This window comes from Oncorhynchus masou, chromosome 13 (assembly GCF_036934945.1).
Source record: "Oncorhynchus masou masou isolate Uvic2021 chromosome 13, UVic_Omas_1.1, whole genome shotgun sequence".
Classification (NCBI taxonomy): domain Eukaryota; kingdom Metazoa; phylum Chordata; class Actinopteri; order Salmoniformes; family Salmonidae; genus Oncorhynchus; species Oncorhynchus masou.
Window position 1 is genome coordinate 23,815,411 of NC_088224.1, and position 24,109 is coordinate 23,839,519.

The 24,109-nt window shown below is 44.4% G+C and overlaps 1 protein-coding gene across 2 annotated transcripts in view; it reads right to left on the reverse strand.

Annotated features, from left to right (window-relative positions):
* The window catches only part of LOC135551949 (protein FAM83H-like), a 39,288-nt gene that overhangs the window by 8,191 nt on the left and 6,988 nt on the right, over nt 1–24,109 (reverse strand). For both annotated transcript variants that reach the window (XM_064983242.1, XM_064983241.1), the window contains exons 2-10: nt 15,365–15,521; nt 15,133–15,267; nt 8,812–9,009; nt 2,979–3,143; nt 2,385–2,509; nt 1,856–2,257; nt 1,322–1,459; nt 848–1,096; nt 29–653 (exon numbers count right to left, since the gene is read on the reverse strand). In XM_064983242.1, the coding sequence (XP_064839314.1) occupies nt 29–653; nt 848–1,096; nt 1,322–1,459; nt 1,856–2,257; nt 2,385–2,509; nt 2,979–3,143; nt 8,812–9,009; nt 15,133–15,267; nt 15,365–15,487 (2,160 nt within the window). In that variant the 5' untranslated portion in view covers nt 15,488–15,521. The remainder of the gene's footprint in view (nt 1–28; nt 654–847; nt 1,097–1,321; nt 1,460–1,855; nt 2,258–2,384; nt 2,510–2,978; nt 3,144–8,811; nt 9,010–15,132; nt 15,268–15,364; nt 15,522–24,109) is intronic.

Consider the following 24,109-nt stretch of genomic DNA (forward strand, 5'->3'; position numbering starts at 1 on the left):
CTCAGATGATATGAAAGGTAATATAGACCTTCATGCCCAGGCCTCCCATGTGGGTCTCCGTCTTGGAGGAGGAAAAGATGAGGGAGGAGCGCAGCCGGGAACTCCTCTGGAGCATCGGGTTGACCCGCATCCGGACCGTCTCGTGTTTGGAGATCGAGACTTCCCCCGGAGCCTCCCTCGACGACGGCAACTCCACGTCTGCCCCCACCTCCCTCCCCCCCACCGCCCGCTCTTTCTCTCTCTCTCTCTCCCACTCGGTGGTCCATCGGTCAGCCCTGTCCTTCCCCATACTCTCAGGCATGAAGGGCTTGCTGTAGTGCAGCGGTCGGATATCCAGTCTAGGCTTGGAGGGGACATTCGGAGGCTCTCTTGCCTCATGGGCGTACAATTTCCCATCAGACTCAGGGTCTTGGAAAGCATCAGGGCCCAGAGGTTGGAGCAGCCCCTCCTCTCCTGTGTCCCCGTAGGCGCTGAGGTAGGAGTTGATTCTCCAGCTGCGGAGGCCCTGTCTGACGTTGGGGTCCTGGTCGTGGTCTGTCTCCGCTGGGACGGGGAACACCTGCTTCTCTGGGGGGTGCGGATGGGTGGGGGACGACAGACAGGCATAGGGCTGGCCCACCGTCGGCCTCTTGTGGCCACTGCCACCTCCGTACCTAGACAAAAGAGAAGGTGTTACATTAGTATAGACACATTTTGAGGGTCGTGGTTGATACTTACACATTAACCTTATTGAAACATTGTGTGCGTATCACTAAAAGTTTAATTTAAGAACTCTAGTGGGAGCAGTCAACAATGAACAGACAATACTGATTATTCTCCAGTCCAGTGGACTGTCTCTACCACGTACCTTCCCCCTGCTGGTTGATGTCCCGGGTCATGTTTCAGGTCCTCAGAGGAGAAGTAGTCTCTGCCGTAGCCCTCTGGACCAGGAGGTTCCTCATAGGGGTAGCCTGAGTCAGAGTACTGGTCCAGTGCTGGTCTGTTCCTCAGCCTGTCGTAGTGTCCATGGCCTGAGCCAGGTCCTTCTAGCCCCGTCCCAGGTCCTAACCCAGGTCCCTCACCACCCTGGTAGTAGTGGCTAGACTGGCTCTGCTCCCTAGAATACAAACATAAATCATAAATCATCATCAGCAGCAGAATCATCATCCTCATCATCAGAATAACGATCATAAAAACCCAACATGCTTTACGTATCACAGATCATTTTTTTAAAGATTATAACTAGGGCCAAGAGTTTTGCCTGATCTGATCACAATATTAAGTCAAGCTGATGAAGACAACATAAACTAACTAACTAACAAATGAACTAACTAACTAGTACCTGTGGTAGTGCTGCTCTGTCTCATCCAGGTTGTTCATAACTCTGTGCCTCATGTACTGTCTGGACGCGGAGTAGCTCTCCTGGGTTCCCTCTGTGTAGCTGTGCCTCTTATAGTCACTGGCGCTTATCTCCATCTGCCTGGGAACACAGGAAACACAAACAAAACCATTTAAATGTTAACAGAGGACACATAAAAAATGTAATACAATAAGTTAACTGTTTATGGGTGAAGTTCCCCAGAAATCGGTTGAATACTTATGATTGACTTTGGTACTCTATTCCAAGTATACACTCTTAGAAAAGGGTTCTTTGGCTGTCCCCATATGACAACCCTTTGAAAAACCCCTTTGGGTTCCATGTAGAACCCTTTCCACAGTGATTGCTACATGGAACCAAAAAAGGTTCTACCTGGAACCGAAAAGGGTTCTCCTACAGCCAAATAACCCCTTTGAAACCCTTTTTTCTAAGAGTGTAGTGAATTATAGGGTTCTACATAAAATCTAGTTTTACATAAATATACGTGCACCAACCCACCTGGAGACCATGGAGTGGGCCTGCTGCATCCTGAACTGCTGTGACACTGCAAACTTCCCAAGATTCAGTCCTCCTGGGTCTATGGTATGTCGGAACATGTCATCTCTTCGGAACGCAGAGCGCTCGGAATCTCCTCCTCCGAAAGGGTAGGCCGGAAGTTCAGGGGTGTGTCGTTGGAAACCCAGAGGGTTTCGCAGGGACTGGGTCCGCTTCAGGCCAAACTGGTTACCATAGTAACTGCTGCTGCTGCTGTCAGAGGAGAAAGGCACTAGGGCGTGGTCAACAGTGAGGGGCTGTGATTGAGCGAACAGGATGCGGAACTCCTCGTCAAAGGTGGTGACCAGTTCTCCCAGGAAGAGATGAGCGATGCAGCGATGCAGCTTCTCATAGGACCACATGAAACTACAGGAAACAGGATATGACACGTTAACTTCTGCGACTAAAGAAGTATCTGATATCTGTTCTATCTGGTGTGTTTCGATGCTCAACTATAGTTGAGTGTTGAAATCTGTTATATTTCTATGTTCACCTGTAGTTTCCACTGAGCACGGCCCTGCAGTCAGCCAATAGAAAGCGGTTTTTCACCTGTCCTTTAAATGACTTCCCTGTCCGACAGAAATAGGTCACTCCCGCCACCGTCCGCACACGCATCATCTGCAACACACACACGCACACACTAAATAGTTATTCAGAGTCACAAGGGGTTAATGAAAAATGTTATTCTTTAGTGTGTTCTAAGGGTGAATCAAACCAGTTTCTCCGCTCTGTTGAGATTTATGTAACCAAGCTCAGGTGTAGTCAGTTAGACATCATGTAAATATGTAGGTAAATAAATGACCTTACTGCTATGAGACAGTGGCCTGCTGCCAGTCAACACAGAAACACTGGAATACTATCTGTTAGAGTGTCGGCTCAAACCATGTGTTTTTCAAACTATTAATAACTACTGTTATTTTTTTAGCCCTGTGCTGTTTGTGCTAGTGCTGGGATGGATCAAACCCCTGCACACCCAGTAGGCTTTCAGGAACAGCATTAACCTGAGTTATGGGGAAAACCGAGTTAAGGCGTGGAGAGTCACCCCGCTTAAAATAGTTCAATCTAGGCCAAAAACATAGAGACTCACGTGGACAAGGTCCAAGTTGACCTTACAGTTGATCACCATGGAGACGAAGTGATGGGCATTCTGTTCGTCCAATAGAATGTATACGGGGACTTGACGCGACGCGGCATCCAGCAAGTCAGAAAACAGATCCACGTCTGTAAACATGTCCATCACCACAGCGATGACCTAGCAACGCCCAATGAGAGAGGGGGAAATATCACATTAACCAATTAGAAACTAGAAAATATCACATCAGGTTTAGGATTATTTAATTTAGTTGGACATGAAACACACACACAGAAAGGGGGGTAGGACAGTAACAGAGACATGGCCAGTCTGATTAACAGGTTTGTCAACCCTGTTGACATTTAGACACACACATACACAGAAAAGTAATTGTATTCTTTTGGTTGAGCTGAGTGCAAGTCATTCATGTTCAGAGACAGGGTGTGGTGGATAAGCAGGGCAAAGCAGAGCGGGGGCAGACTGACTGGCAGAGTTTAACACAACAGCGTCCATAACTGACAAATAATCATGAACATAACTCTATCTGCAACACTGGATCCCTGTCTGAGGGATAGTGACTGAGTAAAAAATAACATAATAGATATTCAACAGGATGGGAATGCTATCGTGTTAACGGTGTGTTGCTGGGTGGACAGGGGTGAGAAGGCCTGGGTCTGGGAATCTGTAACTGTCAGTTGAACTCCACCCCTCACTGCTGGAACATACACTACCAGTCAACATTTTTTGAACACCTACTCAGTTTTTATTTATTTTTATTATTATCTACATTGTAGAATAGTGAAGACATAACACATATGGAATCATGTAGTAACCAAAAAAGAATTAAACAAATCAAAATAAATGTGATATTCTTCAAAGAGCCACCCTTTGCCTTGACAGCTTTGCACACTCTTGGCATTCTCTCAACCAGCTTCATGAGGTAGCCACCTGGAATGCATTTCAATTAACAGGTATAACTTCTTAAAAGTTGATTTGTGGGATTTATTTCCTTCTTATTGCGTTTGAGCCAATCAGTTGTGTTGTAACATATGGTAGAGTTGGTATACAGAAGATAGCCCTATTTGGTTAAAAAAAGTCCATATTATGGCAAGAACAACTCAAATAAGCAAAGAGAAACGACAGTCCATCATTACTTTAAGACATGAAGATCAGTCAATACGGAACATTTCAAGAGGTTTGAAAGTTTCTTCAAGTGCAGTCGCAAAAACCATCAAGTGCTATGATGAAACTGTCTCTCCTGAGGAAAGGAAGACCCAGAGTCACCTTTGCTGCAGAAGATACGTTCATTAGAGTTACCAGCCTCAGAAATGGCATCCCAAATAAATGCTTCATAAAGTTCAATTAACAGACACATCTCAACATCAACTGTTCAGAGGAGACTGTGTGAATCAGGCATTCATGGTCGAATTGCTGCAAAGAAACCACTACTAAAGGACACCAATAATAAGAAGAGACTTGCTTGGGCCAAGAAACACAAGCAATGGACATTAGACCGGTGAAAATTTGTCCTTTGGTCTGGAGTCCAAATCTGCGATTTTTGGTTCCAACAGCCGTGTTTTTGTGAGACGTGGTATGGGTAAACTCCGCATGTGTAATTCCCACCGTAAAGCATGCAGGAGGGGGTGTTATGGTGTGGGGGTGCTTTGCTGATGACACTGTCTATGATTTATTTAGAATTCAGGGCACACTTAACCAGCATGGCTACCACAGCATTCTGTAGCGATACGCCATCCCATCTGGTTTGGGCTTAGTGGGACTATCATTTGTTTTTCAACAGGACAATGACCCACACACCTCCAGCCTGTGTAAGTACTATTTTACCAATGATAGTGATGGATTGCTGCATCAGATGACCTGGCCTCCACAATCCCCTGACCTCAACCAAATTGAGATGGTTTGGGATGAGTCAGACCGCAGAGTGAAGGAAAAGCAGCCAACAAGTGCTCAGCATATGTGGGAACTCATTCAAGACTGTTGGAAAAGCATTCCTGGTTGAGACAATGCCAAGATTGCCTTGATGACAGCTTTGCACAAAGGGTGGCTATTTGAAGAATATCAAATATCAAATATATTTAGATTTGTTTAATACTTGGTTACTTCATGATACCATGTGTTATTTCATAGTTTTGATGTATTCACTATTATTCTACAATGTAGAAAATAGTAAAAAATAAAGAAAAACCCTTGAATGAGTAGGTGTGTCCAAACTTTTGACTGGTACTGTATGTAAAATGTGTGTAAAATGTTTATGTAACAAAAAACCTTTGTCCTCCAAAGAAGATGTGAGATGGTAGAGGTTTAAGTCGCTCTGGATAAGAGTGTCTATTAAAATGTGGGTGTGTGGATGAGTGGATGGGTTGTTTTGTAGCCTATAGTGTGGTGATTAGCTGTCTGATGAGTGTGCATGTGTTTTGTAAACTTCCACACACACCTAGAGCTATAGGTAACCAGTTACGTTATAGCCCTGCCCACTGGATCAAAGGCTGGCTGTAGTTTACTCAGCAGCAGCACTGTGACTCACCTGCAGCCTGCTAGTCAAGACTGCTAGCCTACGGCTAATGAGTAGGTGTTCTAAAACTTTTGACCGGTAGTGTATGTGGGCAAGACAAAGGAGCTTATCGCGGACTAAAGGAAACAGAGGGCTGAGCACGCCCACATTAACATCGACGGGGCTGTAGTGGAGCAAGTCGAGAGCTTCAAGTTCCTCGGTGTCGACATCACTAAGGACCTATCATCATGGTCCAAACACCCTAACACAGTCGTGAAGAGGGCACGACAACGCCTCTTCCCCCTCAGGAGGCTGAAAAGATTTGGCATGGGCCCTCAAATCCTCATTGAGAGCAGCTTGACTAGCTGCATCACCACTTGGTATTGCAACTGCTCGGCATCCGACAGAGGGGAGTGTGTACGGCCCAGTATAACACCGTGGCCAAACTCCATGTCATCCAGGACCTCTATACCAGACTCCAGCAACCCAAGTCATGGACTCTTCTCTCTGCTACCACACTGCAAGCAGTACCAGAGTGCCAAATCTGGGACCAAAAGGCTCCTGAACAGCTTCTACCCCCAAGCCATAAGACTGTTGAACAGTTCATCAAATGGCCACCTGGACTATTTACATTGACCCCTTTATTATTTATTTGTCTTATCTGAATTGTTCTGCACTTACTCTCCTTCACACACACTCACACTCTAACACTCACACTCACACACACATGCTCACACACACACATATTGATGGCACACACACTCCAAGGACACATTTTCACACTTCACATATGCTCCTGCTACTCTGTTAATTATCAATCCTGATAAGTCACTTTTACCCCTACCCACATGTACATAATGTATTACCTTAACTACCTCGTACCCCTGCACATTGACTTGGTACTGGTATACTTACTGGTTAACCCACTGTTCCTAGGCCGTCATTGAAAATAAGAATTTGTTCTTAACTGACTTGCCTAGTTAAATAAAGGTAAAATAAATAAATAAATATAGCATCGTTTTTGTTTTTATTGTGTTAGTATTTCTTTTTTTATTCAGCAAATATTTTTCGTACTTTTTAACTCTAAATTGTTTGGAATAGGCTCGCCTGTCACGCCTTGACCGTAGTATTCTTTGTTTTTCTTATTATTTTGGTTAGGTCAGGGTGTGACATGGGTGACATTGTCTATTATTGGGTGTTTGTACTGTCTAGGGTTTTTTGTAGATTTATGGGGTTGTTTCCATCTCTGTGTTTATGTAGGTCTATGGTTGTCTAGATTGGTTCTCAATTAGAGGCAGGTGTTTATCGTTGTCTCTGATTGGGAACCATATTTAGGCAGCCATATTCTTTGGGTATTTTGTGGGTGAGTGTTTCCTGTGTCAGTGTTTGTGCAACACGGGACTGTTTCGTTTCCATTTCACTTTGTTATTTTGTATTTGTATCATGTTCAGTCGTTTCTATTAAAACATGGACACTTACCACGCTGCGTATTGGTCCGATCCTTGCTACACCTCTTCAGACGAAGAGGATGAAATCCGTTACAGAATCACCCACCAACCAAGGACCAAGTGGCGTGGTAACGGGCAGCAGCAGCAGCAGCGAACACAAGACTCCTGGACTTGGGAGGAGATATTAGACGGCAAGGGACCATGGGAAAAGCCAGGTGAATATCGCCATCCCAAGGCAGAGCTGGAGGCAGCGAAGGCAGAGAGGCGCAGGTACGAGGAGGCAGCAGGGCAGCGCGGCTGGAAGCCCGAGAGGCAGCCCCTAAAATTTCTTGGGGGGTGGCACACAGGGAGTGTGGCGAAGCCAGGTAGGAGACCTGCGCCAACTTCCTGTGCTTACCGGAGAGAGGGACCGGGCAGGCAGCGTGTTATGCGGTGGAGCGTAGTTTCCCCAGTGCGGGTGCATAACCCGGTGCGGTACATTCCAGCTCCGCGTATCGGCCGGGCTAGAGTGGGCATCGAGCCAGGTGCCATGAAGCCGGCATTACGCATCTAGTCTCCAGTGCGTCTCCTCGGGCCGGCGTACATGGCACCAGCCTTACGCATGGTGTCCCCGGTTCGCCAGCACAGCCCAGTGCAGCCTATTCCACCTCGCCGCAATGGTCGGGCTACGGGGAGCATCCAACCAGGTAAGGTTGGGCAGGCTCGGTGCTCAAGAGCTCCAGTGTGCCTGCACGGTCGGGTCTATCCAGTGCTACCTCCACGCACCAGCCCTCCGGTGGCTGCCCCCCCGCACCAGGCTGTCTCTCCGTCTTTTGCCTATAGGTGCTCCCGCCTGTCCAGCGCTGCTAGAGCCTTCCTCCTCTCCAGTGCCGCCAGAGTCTCCCGTCTGTCCTGAGCCGCCAGATTCTCCCGTCTGTCCTGAGCCGCCAGATTCTCCCGTCTGTCCTGAGCCGCCAGAGTCTCCCGTCTGTCCTGAGCCGCCAGAGTCTCCCGTCTGTCCTGAGCCGCCAGAGTCTCCCGTCTGTCCTGAGCCGTCAGAGCCGCCAGGAGCTGCCAGAGCCGTCGGCCAGCCAGGAGCTGCCAGAGCCGTCGGCCAGCCAGGAGCTGCCAGAGCCGTCGGCCAGCCAGGAGCTGCCAGAGCCGTCGGCCAGCCAGGAGCTGCCAGAGCCGTCGGCCAGCCAGGAGCTGCCAGAGCCGTCGGCCAGCCAGGAGCTGCCAGAGCCTTCGGCCAGCCAGGAGCTGCCAGAGCCTTCGGCCAGCCAGGAGCTGCCAGAGCCTTCGGCCAGCCAGGAGCTGCCAGAGCCTTCGGCCAGCCAGGAGCTGCCAGAGCCGTCGGCCAGCCAGGAGCTGCCAGAGCCGTCGGCCAGCCAGGAGCTGCCAGAGCCGTCGGCCAGCCAGGAGCTGCCAGAGCCGCCAGCCAGGAGCAGCCAGAGCCATCTGCCAGCCAGGAGCTGCCAGAGCCGTCAGTCAGTCCGGAGCTGCCCCTCAGTCCGGAGCTGCCCCTCAGTCCAGTGGGGCCCTTTAGTAGGGTTGCCAGTCATAGGTTGGCGGCGAGGCTCGCCGTTCCTAGGAGGCCACAAAAGTGGACTAAGACTATGGTGGAGTGGGGTCCACGTCCAGCACCCGAGCCACCACCGTGAAAGAGGCCCACCCAGACCCTCCCCTTTAGATTAGGTTTTTGCGGCCGGAGTCCGCACCTTTGTGCCTTTCACAGCAATGTCAACACCTGTTGTGTTCGGCACATGTGACCAATACAATGTCATTTGACATACGGTACACTTCCCCTTTACACCACTTCGACCTGAACAGGTGTGTGTGTGTATGTGCCTCTGTAAGTGCTGTGTGTGAGTCTGTGTGAATGTACATCCCTTCTCCCCGCCCCTCCACTTACGTGCTGTGCATTCTTGATGAGTCGTCTGGCCTGCTCCTTGATGCTTGGCATGTCGGGCTCGCTGGGGTTGACCAGGGTCGTGACCTCGGTGGGGCCGATAAAGCTGTGTGCCTGGAGGGGCCAGCCCAGGTCCAACCCCGGGGCTGCTGTGTCAGAGTGCATCGGCCAGTAGGTGTCAGACGAGCCGTCGGCGTCTGCCTGGGGGAAACCGAGCAGGCTGTTAACTATATTTACACTATGACAACAGGAAAATATGAATATACACTACCGGTCAAAAACTTTAGAACACCTACTCATCCAAGGGTTTTTCTTTATTTTACTATTTTCTACATTGTAGAATAGTGAAGACATCAAAACTATGAAATAACACATATGGAACTCTGCAATTTCTGAGGCTGGTAACTCTAATGAACTTATCCTCTGCAGCAGAGGTAACTCTCATGAACTTATCCTCTGCAGCAGAGGTAACTCTCATGAATGTATCCTCTGCAGCAGAGGCAACTCTAATGAACTTATCCTCTGCAGCAGAGGTAACTCTAATGAACTTATCCTCTGCAGCAGAGGTAACTCTAATGAACTTATCCTCTGCAGCGGAGGCAACTCTAATGAACTTATCCTCTGCGCAGAGGCAACTCTAATGAACTTATCCTCTGCAGCAGAGGTAACTCTAATGAACTTATCCTCTGCAGCAGAGGTAACTCTAATGAACTTATCCTCTGCAGCAGAGGTAACTCTAATGAACTTATCCTCTGCAGCAGAGGTAACTCTAATGAACTTATCCTCTGCAGCAGAGGTAACTCTAATGAACTTATCCTCTGCAGCAGAGGTAACTCTAATGAACTTATCCTCTGCAGCAGAGGTAACTCTAATGAACTTATCCTCTGCAGCAGAGGCAACTCTAATGAACTTATCCTCTGCGCAGAGGCAACTCTAATGAACTTATCCTCTGCAGCAAAGGTAACTCTAATGAACTTATCCTCTGCAGCAGAGGTAACTCTGGGTTTTCCATTCCTGTGGTGGTCCTCGCGAGAGCCAGTTTCATCATAGTGCTTGATGGTTTTTGCGACTGCACTTGAAGAAACTTTCAAACCTCTTGAAATGTTCCTTATTGACTGACCTTCATGTCTTCAAGTAATGATGGACTGTCATTTTCTCTTTGCTTATTTGAGGTGTTCTTGCCATAATATGGACTTGGTCTTTTACCAAATAGGGCTGTATACCCCCCCACCTTGTCACAACACAACCGATTGGCTCAAACGCATTAAGATGGAAATAAATTCCACAAATTAACTTTAAAGAAGGCACATCTTTTTTTTCTTAAACAAAAAATATATTTTTAACTAGGCAAGTCAGTTAAGAATACATTCTTATTTACATTGATGGCCTACCCTGGCCAAACTCTCCCCTAACCTGTGCGTCACCCTATGGGACTCCCGATCACAGAGGATGAGGATGGCTGCCGTTTTACATACCCGTAATCAATTGTGCTATTTTGTTAGTTTTTTTTGCAATGTTTGTAACTTATTTTTAAATTATTTTGTGCATAATGTTGCTGCTACTGTCTCATATGACCGAAAATAACTTCTGGACATCAGAACAGCGATTGCTCACCACTAACTGGAAGAAGCTTTTTCTTTAACGAGTCAGACGAGAAAGAGAGACTGCTCTCCCGGGAACAGGCCCAGATCCACATCATTTACGTGAAGAAAAGACAAGAGGAAAAGAGGATGCAGATCAGGCTGCCTTTTGAGAATCAGTAGGCGAGTGAGTAAACTCCCAATGCCATCTATTCTACTTGCTAACATGCAATCATTGTAAAATAAAATGGATGAGACAATTACGATTGCCCTACCAACGGGACATTAAGAACTGTAATATCATGTGTTTCACAGAGTCGTGGCTGAACGACGACACAGACAATATAGAGCTAGAGGGATTTCCAATGCACCGGCAGAACAGAGAAGCTTCGTCTGGTAAGATGAGTGGTGGGGATGTGTGTCTTTTTGTCAATAACAGCTGGTGCGCAATGTATAATATTAAAGAAGGCTCAAGGTATTGCTCACCTGAGGTAAAGTACCTTATGATAAGCTGTAGACCACACTATCTACCAAGATAGTTCTCATCTACATTATTCGTAGCTGTCTATTTACCACCACAGACCAATGCTGGCACCAAGACCTCACTCAACCAACTGTATAAGGCCATAAGCATACGTGAAAATTCTCGCCCAGAAGCGGCACTCCTAGTGGCTGGGGACTATAATGCAGTCAAACTTATATCAGTTTTACCAAATTTTTACCAGCATGTCACATGTGCAACCAAAGGGGAAAAAAACTCTAGACCGCCTTTACTCCACAGACAGAGATGCATACAAACTCTCCCCCACTCTCCATTTGGCAAATCCGACCCATAATTCTATCCTCCTGATTCCTGCTTACAAGCAAAAACTAAAGCAGGAAGAACCAGTGACTGGCTCAATATGGAAGTGTTCAGATGGTGCAGATGCTACACTACAGGACTGTTTTGCTAGCACAGACTGGAATTCTTCCAATGGCATTGAGTAGTATACCACCTCAGTAATCGGCTTCATCAATGAGTGCATCGACGACGTCGTCACAACAGTGACCGTACGTACATATCAAATCAAAGTTAATTTGTCATGTGTTCCGAATACAACAGGTGTAGACCTTACAGTGAAATGCCTTATGGCTTAGGGATAAAAGCTGTTGAGAAGCCTTTTGGTCCTAGACTTGGCTCTCCGGTAACGCTTGCCATGTGGTAGCAGAGAGAACAGTCTATGACTGGGGTGGCTGGGGTCTTTGACAATTTTTAGGGCCTTCCTCTACTCTCGATGCTCCAGTGGAGCAGGTTGAGAGTTTCAAGTTCCTTGGTGTCCACATCACCAACTATCTATCATGGTCCAAACCCACCAGGACAGTCGTGAAGAGGGCACGACAAAACCTTTCCCCCTCAGGAGACTGAAAAGATTTGACATGGGTCCTCAGATCCTCAAAAAGTTCTACAGCTGCACCATCAAGAGCATCATGTCCAGTTGCATCACCGCCTGGTATGGCAACTGCTTTGGCATCTGACCGTAAGGCACTACAGAGGGTAGTGCGTACAGCCCAGTACATCACTGGGGCCAAGCTTCCTGCAATCCAGGACCTATATAATAGGCGGTTTCAGAGGAAAGCCCATAAAACTGTCAAAGACTCCAGTCACCCAAGTCATAGACTGCTCCTTAACAGCTTCTACCCCCAAGCCATAATACTGCTGGACAATTAATCAAATGGCCACCGGACTATTTACATTGACCCCCCATTTGTTTTTTACACTGCTGCTACTCACTGTTTATTATCTATGCATAGTCACTTCACCTCTACCAACATGTACAAATGACCTCTAACCTGTACCCCCTCACACTGACTCGTTACCGGTGCCCCCTGTATATAGCCTCATTATTATTATGTTATTGTGTTACTTTTTATATTTTTTACTTTAGTTTATTTGGTAAATATTTTTTTAAATCTTCTTGAACTGCACTGTTGGTTAAGGGCTTATAGGTAAGCATTTCACGTTAAGGTCTACACTTGTTGTATTCGGCGCACGTGATAAATAATGTTTCATTTGATTTTTTAAAAATTGGATATGTTCACCATATCATATGGAGATAGAAACATAAACTTTTACCTTATCATAAGTAGACATAATTGCAAATGATTAAATCCTTCCAATAGAAAAAAACAAAAACAATTTAGTTTAAATAAATGGGTTGACTCTTCACATGGGATGATTTCATTGAACAACAAAAGGGAATATTGAATGATCCCCAATGATCCATCGCATCTCCAAAAAACGTTTTCAACTATCATCTGTAAAATGATAGTCTAGAAACTAAAGCTTTGGTTGTCTTCCTCTCAGGCTTCCATGTCTTCTCCCTGAACCTCCTCAATGTCCACCTCTTGAACATCAGACTCTGAGGCCTTATCTTCACTGTCACTTTCCAACCTTATTGAGGATGGCTCGTTGTCAGGCTCAAAAAGCCTCAAATTTGCCCGAATGGCCACCAATTCCCCTCCAGGAGACTGTCAAACATGATGACAACACCACCCCAACAGGTGTTGCTGGGCAGATTCAATGTGGTGCTCTTAGGTAGATTGCTGCTATAACTTGATGACCCTTTACATACCAAACCATTTCCTTGGCTCTCTTGTAGAGTGTATCCATTGTTTTCAGTGCCTTTATTGTCCTTGAGGAGCAAACTCAATGCATGAGCAGCACAGCCAGGACTCCTCCACTTTAGACTAAGCAGACTTCATGTTCGCAGCATTGTCTGTCACCAGTGCAAATACCTTCTGTGGTCCAAGGTCATTGAGGACTGCCTTCAGCTCATCTGCAATGTAGAGACTGGTGTGTCTGTTGTCACTTGTGTCTGTGCTCTTGTAGAATCCTGGTTGAGGGGTGGAGATGATGTAGTTAATTATTCCTTGCCCACGAACATTCAACCCCCCATCAGAGATGATTGCAATACAGTCTGCTTTCTCTATGATTTGCTTGACCTTCACTTGAATTCTGTTGAACTCTGCATCCAGCAAATGAGTAGGTAAGGCATGTCTGGTTGGAGGGGTGTATGCTGGGCGAAGAACATTCAGAAATCTCTTCTCATACACTTTGCCTGTGAGCATCAGAGGTGAACCAGTTGCATACATAGCTCGAGCAAGACATTCATCAGCATTTCTCTGACTACGTTCCTCCATTGAGTCAAAAAAACTTCTGATTCCAGGAGGACCATGAGCTGTTGCTATCAATAAGGTGTCTGATTAATAATTGTCACCTCGATTAGAAGTAGAGGCTCTTTTGTGAAGAGGTTGCTTGTTGTGAGCGCTGAGGGAACGTTATGCACTTGGTCAGATGATTCTGCATCTTTGTTGCATTCTTCACATATGATTTGGCACAGTATTTGCAAATATACACAGCTTTTCCTTCTACATTAGCTGCAGTGAAATGTCTCCACACATCAGATAGTGCCCATGGCATTAACCTGTAAAGATTAGATTTTTTTTGTAAAAAAACAACAAATACAATTCCATGTGCAGGTAAATAGTTAAGCAGGTAGATTAAACAACTCCTTTGTGCGATAAATGTTTTAAAATTAAACATGCATGGAAACAGGTGAACTAACACTTCTCAGTTAGCAGGCTCAAGCAAGCTAAAACCCACATGGTAGCAAAAACTAACTAGCAGAACAAGTTATAAATAATTTAAACACACTTTGCTGTAGGCTACTATTTACTAGTTAACAAAAAATAATGTATGTCATATAAAATATATTCACCCCAACCTATTGTAATCAAAACTTACCAGAACTCATGTAGTCCTGGGCTCAGACAGTGTAGTAGTGTGGGCTCAATAGCATCTCATTAGTGTGCAAGATCTTGAGTCAGCTGTACATGTGATGGAAGGATGCACTGTGCATTCAGAGGGTTGAAATTCCATTGAATTGGGGATAGTTTAACCAAAATATGCCACAAGACCTACAATTGTCTTATGTGTGTCCCACAAAAGGAAACACCGTGCACCTGGCAACCTTGGTTAGCGTGCACTGCACCCGGTCCGCCACAGGAGTCGCTGGTGCGCAATGAGACAAGGATATCCCTACTGGCCAAACCCTCCCTAACCCGGACGACGCTTGGCCAATTGTGCGTCGCACCACGGACCTCCCGGTCGCGGCCGGTTACGACAGAGCCTGGGCGCGAACCCAGAGTCTCTGGTGGCACAGCTGGCACTGCAGTACAACGCCCTTAACCACTGCGCCACCCGGGAGGCCTTTGGTTAAATATTTTGATGAATTTAAGCTAAATTCCCCAAATTCCGGATGAATTCCGGAAATTTACAGTAAAGTTTCCGACCCTTTGGTTGAGAGAATGCCAAGAGTGTGCATAGCTGTCACCTAGGCAAACAGTGGCTATTTGAAGAATCTCAAATATAACATTTATTTTTGATTTGTTAAACACTTTCTTTGGTTACTAGATGATTCCATATGTGTTATTTAATAGTTTTGATGTCTTCACTATTATGTAGAAAATAGTCCAAATAAAGAAAAACCCTTGAATGAGTAAGTGTTCTAAAACTTTTGACCGGTAGTTTTGACAATAGTATACAATAGTATACAATAGTCTCCACCTCTATTTTAGTGACATCAATTAATTAATCACTCAATCAAATCATTTGCAGATTCCTGTCACCTGAAAACACACATTTTTACTATGATGCCTTCATGTAGCTCAGACTGTCATAAATCTTTATCATCATTAACGCTACCTCATGATAGGGCAGCTCCGGTATGTTCGAGGTCGGGGCCTGGTTGGGTGTCTGGATCGTGGTCTTGATGTGTTCGATTTCCGGTTGACAGAGAAAGTTGACCACATCTGCTTTCTGAATAAATTCATAGTAGCCCTGGAGAGAGAGTACACACACTGAGTTCACACACAAACACAAACACACACACACACACACACACACCACACACACACCACACACATTCCTCCTGTACCTGTAGGTCTGTCTCCACCAGAGCATCAATGGCGAGACGGTATTCTTCTCTGTAGTGGGGGGGCAGGAAGTTAGGGTCCAGGGGGTTGTCCCCGATGTCCGAACTCTGGGACCGGTGGGCCATGATGGGGTCGGGGTTAGGGGGAAGGGACTCAAACCTTTCGGAGAAAAATGTATACATTATTTTTTTGCAGATAGATTGTAGCTTCCATAATTTTTTACTTGATTTAGTAAGGTTCCTCTTATAGTGATAGAGTACCCTAAACAAAGATGTGTATTCACGTGACAGAGCAAACACTCTTCCTAAAACAATATGTTGCCTAGTGTATACCAACATAACACCAAAGATAGTACAGTATGAAGATATGCAAAAACTGCTTCTCCAATAGAAATTCCTGATCACACTTGTAGGCGATGTCCTGGTGACATTGGCTAGCATGTGCAGAAACACATCATTAGGTCTAACGGTCATGTTGCGATGAACTGCGCATGTGTACTCCGTTGTTTTGGAGAAAAAAATGTACATGCCAGTTTGTCACTTTCACGATGTTGTAGTAATGACTGGTTCAGCTACTTAAGACATTGGCTCCAATCTACTGCCATTAGATTTCGACAAAATTAACAACTACGGGCACATTTTTCACTTCTCCCATTGACCTGCAAACTCCAGTTTGGTCTGTCGAGTCTGCTTCGCAACGAATTCCCGGAAGTGTCAATGGTTGCGCCTCTGGGGAAAACTCTATGATAACACTCTCTATCAAAAAGCAGCACACAAAACCCATGCTGTACCCAGAGAGGGGCAGGTAGAGAGAAATAGATTATAAAGAGAGCAATGGGTCGTAGGATAGAGATAGGGTGAGAGAGACACAGGGCAAGATAGAGAGAGAGGGCGAAAGCATTCCCTCCCACATATGCCCCCCTAGACACATACAACAACATAACCAACAAAAATGTGTCACAACTCCTGCAGCTCTGTCGCACACTGGGTATGTACTAGAGGTCGACCGATTAATCGGAAAGGCCGATTCATTAGGGCCGATTTCAAGTTTTCATAACAGTCGGAAATCGGTATTTTTGGGCGCCGATTTGCCAAATTATTTTTATTTTTTATTTATATACCTTTATTTAACTAGGCAAGTCAGTTAACCTGTTGAAACTCTGGGGGAGCTATATAATTTTTGGATAAAAAGACGTGCCCGTTTTAAGCGCAATATTTTGTCACAAAAAGATGTTCAACTATGCATATAATTGGTAGCTTTGGAAAGAAAACACTCTGACGTGTCCAGAACTGCAAAGATATTCTCTGTGCGTGCCCTAGAATGTGAGCTACAGGCAAAACTAAGATGAGACGGCATCCAGGAAATGAGCAGGATTTTTGAGGCTCCGTTTTCCATTGTCTCCTTATATGGCTGTGAATGCGAGAGGAACGAGCCTGCCCTTTCTGTCGTTTCCCCAAGGTGTCTGCAGCATTGTGACGTATTTGTAGGCATATCATTGGAAGATTGACCATAAGAGACCACATTTACCAGGTGTCCGCCCGGTGTCCTGCGCCGAAATTGGTGCGCAAAACTCAGCTGCAAGTATTTTTCCATGGAATTTAGAGAAGAAAGCAGGCTTCCACGAACGATATATCAATGAGAGATATGTGAAAAAACACCTTGAGGATTGATTCCAAACAACGTTTGCCATGTTTCGGTCGATATTATGGAGTTAATTCAGAAAAAGTTTGACGTTGTAGGTGACTGAATTTTCGGTTCGTTTCGGTAGCCAAATGTGATGAACAAAACGGAGCGATTTCTCCTACACAAAGACGCTTTCAGGAAAAACTGCACATTTGCTATGTAACTGAGAGTCTCCTCATTGAAAACATCCGAAGCTCTTCAAAGGTAAATGATTTTATTTATTTGGTTATCTGGTTTTTGTGAAAATGTTGCGTGCTAAATGCTACTCAAAATGCTAAGCTAGCTTAGCATACTCTTACACAAATTAGTGAATTGCTATGGTTCAAAAGCATATTTTGAAAATCTGAGATGACAGTGTTGTTAAGAAAAGGCTAAGCTTGAGAGTAGGCGCATTATTTTCATTTTATTTGTGATTTTCAGAAATCGTTAACGTTGCGTTATGCTAATGAGCCTGAGGCTTTAGTCACGATCCCGGATCCGGGATGGGGAGTTTCAAGAGTTAAGAACACATTCTTATTTTCAATGACGGCCTAGGAACGGTGGGTTAACTGCTTCGTTCAGGGGCAGAACGACAGATTTTCACCATGTCAGCTCGGGGGAACCAATCTTGCAACCTTACAGTTAACTAGTCCAATGCAATAACGACCTGCCTCTCTCTCGTTGCACCCCACAAGGAGACTGCCTGTTACGCGAATGCAGTAAGCCAAGGTAAGTTGCTAGCTAGCATTAAACTTATCTTATAAAAAACAATAAATCATAATCACTAGTTAACTACACATGGTCGATGCTATTACTAGATATTATCAAGTGTGTCCTAATCTGACTGAGTCAGCCTCAACCCAGAGTCTCTCAGAGCGTTCACAGTCAACCCACTGACACCCCTATCAGATCACAGCAAAATCACAGTCTACTTAAACAGAGCAATACTCAATCATGAGGCATCAAAGCCAAAGGAACTGAATAATATTTAAAAAATGCTATAGATGGAAGGAATGTAGTGCGGAAACCTACCAAAACACTATGAGAAAACAGAACACAGAAGAAAATTAACAACAATGACAAATTGTTTGATGAAGAATGCAAAAACCTAAGAAAGAAATTGAGAAACATATCCAACCAAAAACATAGAGACCCAGAAAACCTTAGTCTATGCCTTCACTATGGTGAATCACAAAAACAATACAGAAATACACTATGGAAAAAGAAGGAACAGCACGTTAGAAATCAGCTCAATGTAAATGAAGAATCCATCCTCTCACCACTTCTGGGAAAATTGGAAAACACTAAACAAAAAACAACACAAATAATTATCTAACCAAAATGGAGATGTATGGGTAAACCACTTCTCCAATCTTTATGGCTCTATAACAAAGAATAAAGAGAAAAAACATATACATGATCAAATACAGATCTTAGAATCAACTATTAAAGACTACCAGAACCCACTGGATTCTCCAATTACATTGAATGAACTACAGGACAAAATACAAACCCTCCAACCCAAAAAGACCAGGTGTTGATTGATGGTATCCTCATTGAAATTATAAAATATACAGACAACAAACTCCAATTGGCTATACTTAACATCATCCTTAGCTCTGGCATCTAACCCCAATATTTGGAGGCAAGAACTGATCACCCCAATCTACAATAGTGGAGACAAATTTGACCCCAATAACTACGCATCAACAGCAACCTCGGGAAAATCCTCTTCATTATCATCAACAGTAGACTCGTACATTTCCTCAGTGAAAACAATGTACTGAGCAAATGTTAAATTGTCTTTTTACCAAATTACCGTACGACAGACCAAGTACTCCCCCTGCACACCCTAATTGACAAACAAACTAACTAACCAAAACAAAGGCAAAGTATTTTCATGCTTTGTTGATTTCAAAAAAGCTTTTGACTCAATCTGACATAAGGGCCTGCTATACAAATTGATGGAAAGTGGTGTTGGGGGAAAAACATACATCATTATAAAATCCATGTACACAAACAACAAGTGTGTGGTTCAAATTGGCAAAAAACACACATTTCTTTCCAAAGGGCCGTGGGGTGAGAGAGGGATGCAGATTAGCCCCCACCCTTTTCAACATACAGTTTAATTCGGAAAAATGCATACACTTAGGTTGGAGTCATAAAAACTAGTTATTCAACCACTCCACAAAATTCTTGTTAACAAACTATAGTTTTAGCAAGTTGGACATCGACTTTGTGCATGACACAAGTAATTTTTCCAACAATTGTTTACAGACAGATTATTTCACTTATAAATCAGTATATCACAATTCCTGTGGGTCAAAAGTTTACATACGCTAAGTTGACTGTGCCTTTAAACAGCATGGAAAATTCCAGAAAATTATGTCATGGCTTTAGAAGATTCTGATAGGCTAATTGACATCATATGAGTCAATTGGAGGTGTACCTGTTGTTGTATTTCAAGACCAGCCTTCAAAAGCAGTGCCTCTTTGCTTGACATCATGGGATTTTTTTTTTAAAGAGTCCAGGAAAAAATGTAGACCTCCACAAGTCTGGTTCATCCTTGGGAGCAATTTCAAAATGCCTGAAGGTACCACGTTCATCTGTACAAACAATAGTATGCAAGTATAAACACCATGGGACCACGCAGCCGTCATATCGCTCAGGAAGGAGACACATTCTGTCTCCTAGAGATGAATGTACTTTGTGCGAAAAGTGCAAATCAATCCCAGAACAACAGCAAAGGACCTTGTGAAGATGCTGGAGGACACAGGTACAAAAGTATCTATATCCACAGAAAAATGAGTCCTATTTCGACATAACTTGAAAGGCCTCTCAGCAAAGAAGAAGCCACTGCTCCAAAACCGCCATAAAAAAGCCAGACTACGGTTTGCCACTGCACATGGGGACAAAGATCATACTTTTTGGAGAAATGTCCTCTGGTCTGATGGAAAAAAAAATAGAACTGTTTGGCCATAATGACCATTGTTATGTTTAAAGGAAAAAGGGAGAGGCTTGCAAGCCGAAGAACACCATCCCGACCGCGAAGCACGGGGGTGGCAGCATCATGTTGTGGGGGTGCTTTGCTGCAGGAGGGACTGGTGCACTTCACAAAATAGATGGCATCATGAGGAAGAAAAATTATGTGGATATATTGAAGCAACATCTCAAGACATCAGTCAGGAAGTTAAAGCTTGGTCACAAATGGGTCTTCCAAATGGACAATTTTTTATTTATTTTACCTTTATTTAACCAGGCAAGTCAGTTAAGAACAAATTCTTATTTTCAATGACGGCCTGGGAACAGTGGGTTAACTGCCTGTTCAGGGGCAGAACGACAGATTTGTACCTTGTCAGCTCGGGGGTTTGAACTCTCAACCTTCACGGTTACTAGTCCAACGCTCTAACCACTAGGCTACACTGCCGCCCCAATGGACAATGACCCCAAGCATACCTCCAAAGTTGTGGCAAAATGGCTTAAGGACAACAAAGTCAAGGTATTGGAGTGGCCATCAAAATGCCCTGACCTCTCCGGGTGGCGCAGTAGTTAAGGGCGCTGTACTGCAGCGCCAGCTGTGCCACCAGAGACTCTGGGTTTGTGCCCCGGCTCTGTCGTAACCGGCCGCGACCATGAGGTCCGTGAGGCGACGCACGATTGGCCAAGCGTCGTCCGGGTTAGGGAGGGTTTGGCCGGTAGGGACTAGCGACTCCTGTGGTGGGCTGGGCGCAGTGCACGCTAACCAAGGTTGCCAGGTGCACGGTGTTTCCTCCGACACATTGGTGCGGCTGGCTTCCGGGTTGGATGTGCGTTGTGTTAAGAAGTAGTGCGGCTTGTTTGGGTTGTGTATCGGAGGACGCATGACTTTCAACCTTCGTCTCTCCCGAGCCCGTATGGGAGTTGTAGCGATGAGACAAGATAGTAGCTACTAACAATTGGATACCACGAAATTGGGGAGAAAAGGGGTAAAATTCACAAAAAAAGTTTTAAATGCCCTGACCTCAATCCTATAGATAATTTGTGGGCAGAACTGAAAAAGTGTGTGTGAGCAAGGCCTATAAACCTGAATAAGTTACATCAGCTCTGTCAGGAGGAAATGGCCAAAATTCACCAACCTATTGTGGGAAGCTTGTGGAAGGCTACCCAAAACGTTTGACCCAAGTTAAACAATTTAAAGGCAATGCTACCAAATACTAATTGAGTGTATGTAAACTTCTGACCCACTGGGAATGTGATGAAAGAAATAAAAGCTGAAATAAATAATTCTCTCTACTATTATTCTGATTTCACATTCTTAAAATAAAGTGGTGATCCTAACTGACCTAAAACAGGGAATTTTGAAAAACAATATATTTGGCTATGGTGTATGTAAACTTCCGACTTCAACTGTATATATCAATGAATTTGAGAGGGCACTAGAACAATCTGCAGGACCCGGCCTCACCCTACTATAATCTGAAGTCAAATGTCTACTGTAGGGCCTACAGCAGCACTTAGATCTTCTGCACAGATTCTGTCAGACCTGGGCCCTGACAGTAAATCTCAGTAAGACAAAAAATAATGATGTTCCAAAAAAAGTCCAGTCGCCAGGACCTCAAATACAAATTCTATCTAGATACCGTTGCCCAAGAGCAGACAAAAAAACTATACAAAGCTTGGCCTAAACATCAGTGCCACAGGTAACTTCCACAAAGCTGTGAATGAGCTGAGAGACTAGACAAGAAGAGACTTCTATGCCATCAAAAGGAACATAAATTTTGACATACCAATTAGGTATCTGGCTAAAATACTTGAATCAGTTATAGACCCCATTGCCCTTGATGGTAGTGAGGTCTGGGGTCCGCTCACTAACCAAGAATTCACAAAATTGGACAAACACCAAATTGAGACTCTGCATGCAGATTCCTGCAAAAATATCTTCTGGGTACAACGTAAAACACCAAATAATGCATGCAGAGCAGAATTAGGCCGATACGAGAATGAGAACGAGAGAGAGAGAGAGAGAGATCTCTTAGTGACGGTGCACTCAGGTAGACATGCTGACTAGATCAAGACGATCAACATAATTCAGGTATTGTTGTTGAGTCATTGACAACTGGTGTAACGAGTACATACTTTACATTAACAAACACACACCTGTTTACTGTAACACATATGCACAAGATTGAACATAACTTACAGACAACAACAGGATTTAGTTATTAATATGACAGTAAATACTGATATTTAGCATGGCAATGCCATTATGATACAGATGATTCATCGAATATTAAATCAGGTCGGGATTAAAAAAGAGAGACAGGCAGAAAGAGATACAGAGAGAGATTAAGAGAGAAAGAAGGAAAGAGAGAGAGATCTGTGTAGACAGGTTCATCCATAGTTGTGTTGAGTAAACATGTCTTACAGGTGTGTCAGGCTGTAGGTACAGATGTAGGATCTTAATTTGAGCCCGTTTTCGTAATGGCAGAAAACATTCAAAGTGCTACTTGAATTTGTGGGTGTCCCTGACCTAAGTTCTCTCAAATTTGGGCCAACTAGAAAGTTCAAGTAACACTTGACCGAAAATTTAAGTAAACTAAAAGGCTGTGGAACCAGTTACTGAATAATAATTTGTTGAATCAACTAGATGTTGTTTTTTTACCGTGCCTGTCTGGGGTAAATACATGTGATGTTACATATTACAGTGCAATTGCATGTTTACATCAACCAACTAAAAACACTGCTAAGAGTGTTCCACATGCTGAAACAGTACATGGTATATGGAGACTGGGCATATCTGAACTTACACCATATTCCTTATACTGCACACTATATAGGGAGGCATCTACTGGGTATGGTCTGAACATGAGTCTGAACATGTCAACTAGACAGGAAGTGTTTTTACCTGTTTGCTCACATCACCATGAAAACCTGCAGCCTGTGACTGGCTTAGCCTGCAGGCTTGACAGACTGACTGTGTTGCTCAATTGGTAGAACATGGCGCTTGCAACGCCAGGGCTGTGGGTTCGTTCCAATGGGGAACCAATACAAAAAATGTGTGAACTCACTACTGTAAGTTGCTCTGGATAAGAGTGTAAAATATGTGGTGTGAATGTGTGTTAACCCTACAAATAGCAGTGTTGGGTGATTTGGAAAGCCATAGTAAATCAATCAACATTATAATAATACTCTTAGGAAAAATATTTATCTTTAACGTACAATCTGTGGATACTATGCAATTGGAGAAGTTCAAAGTTCATGTGAGACAGCACAGTTAAAATATATGGTGCGTGGAAATCAAAAGGGGGTGGTCTACAGAGATAGGTGGGATGGGCTGAGGGAAGGGGTTTAAAATGCTTATTATCGGTAATAGTTATTACTGAAAACAGTATATAGATGTCCAAGTACTAACTATCCAAAAGGTTGTGTGTGTATATACTGTATATACACTACATGACAAAAGTATGTGGACACCGCCTCGTCACACATCTCATTCCAAAATCAAGGGCATTAATATGACGTTGGTCCTACCTTTGTTCGTATAACTACTGCATCCACACTTCTGGGAAGGCGTCCCACTAGATGTTGGAACATTCCTGTAGGGACTTGCTTTTATTCAGCCACACGACCATTAGTTAGGTCGGGCACTGATGTTGTGCGATTAGGCCTGGCTCGCAGTCGATGTTCAAATTCATCCCAAAAATATTTGATGGGGTTGAGGTCAGGGCTGTGTGCAGGCCAGTCAATTTCTTCAAAAAACATTTCTGTATGGACATTGTTTTGTGCCTTGAGGGCATGTTCATGTTGAAATAGGAAAGGGCCTTACCCAAACTGTTGCCACAAAGTTGGATGCTCAGAATCGTCTAGAATGGCATTGTATGCTGTAGTGTTAAGATTTCCCTTCACTGGAACTAAGGGGCCTAGCCCAAACCATGAAAAACAGCCCCAGACCATTATTCGCCCTCCACCAAACTTTACAGTTGGCAAATAGCGTTTTCCTGGCATCCGCCAAACCCAAATTTGTCCTTCGTACTGCCAGTTGGTGAAGCGTGATTCATCACTCCACATAATGCTTTTCCACGCGACGCACAATTGGCCTAGCGTCG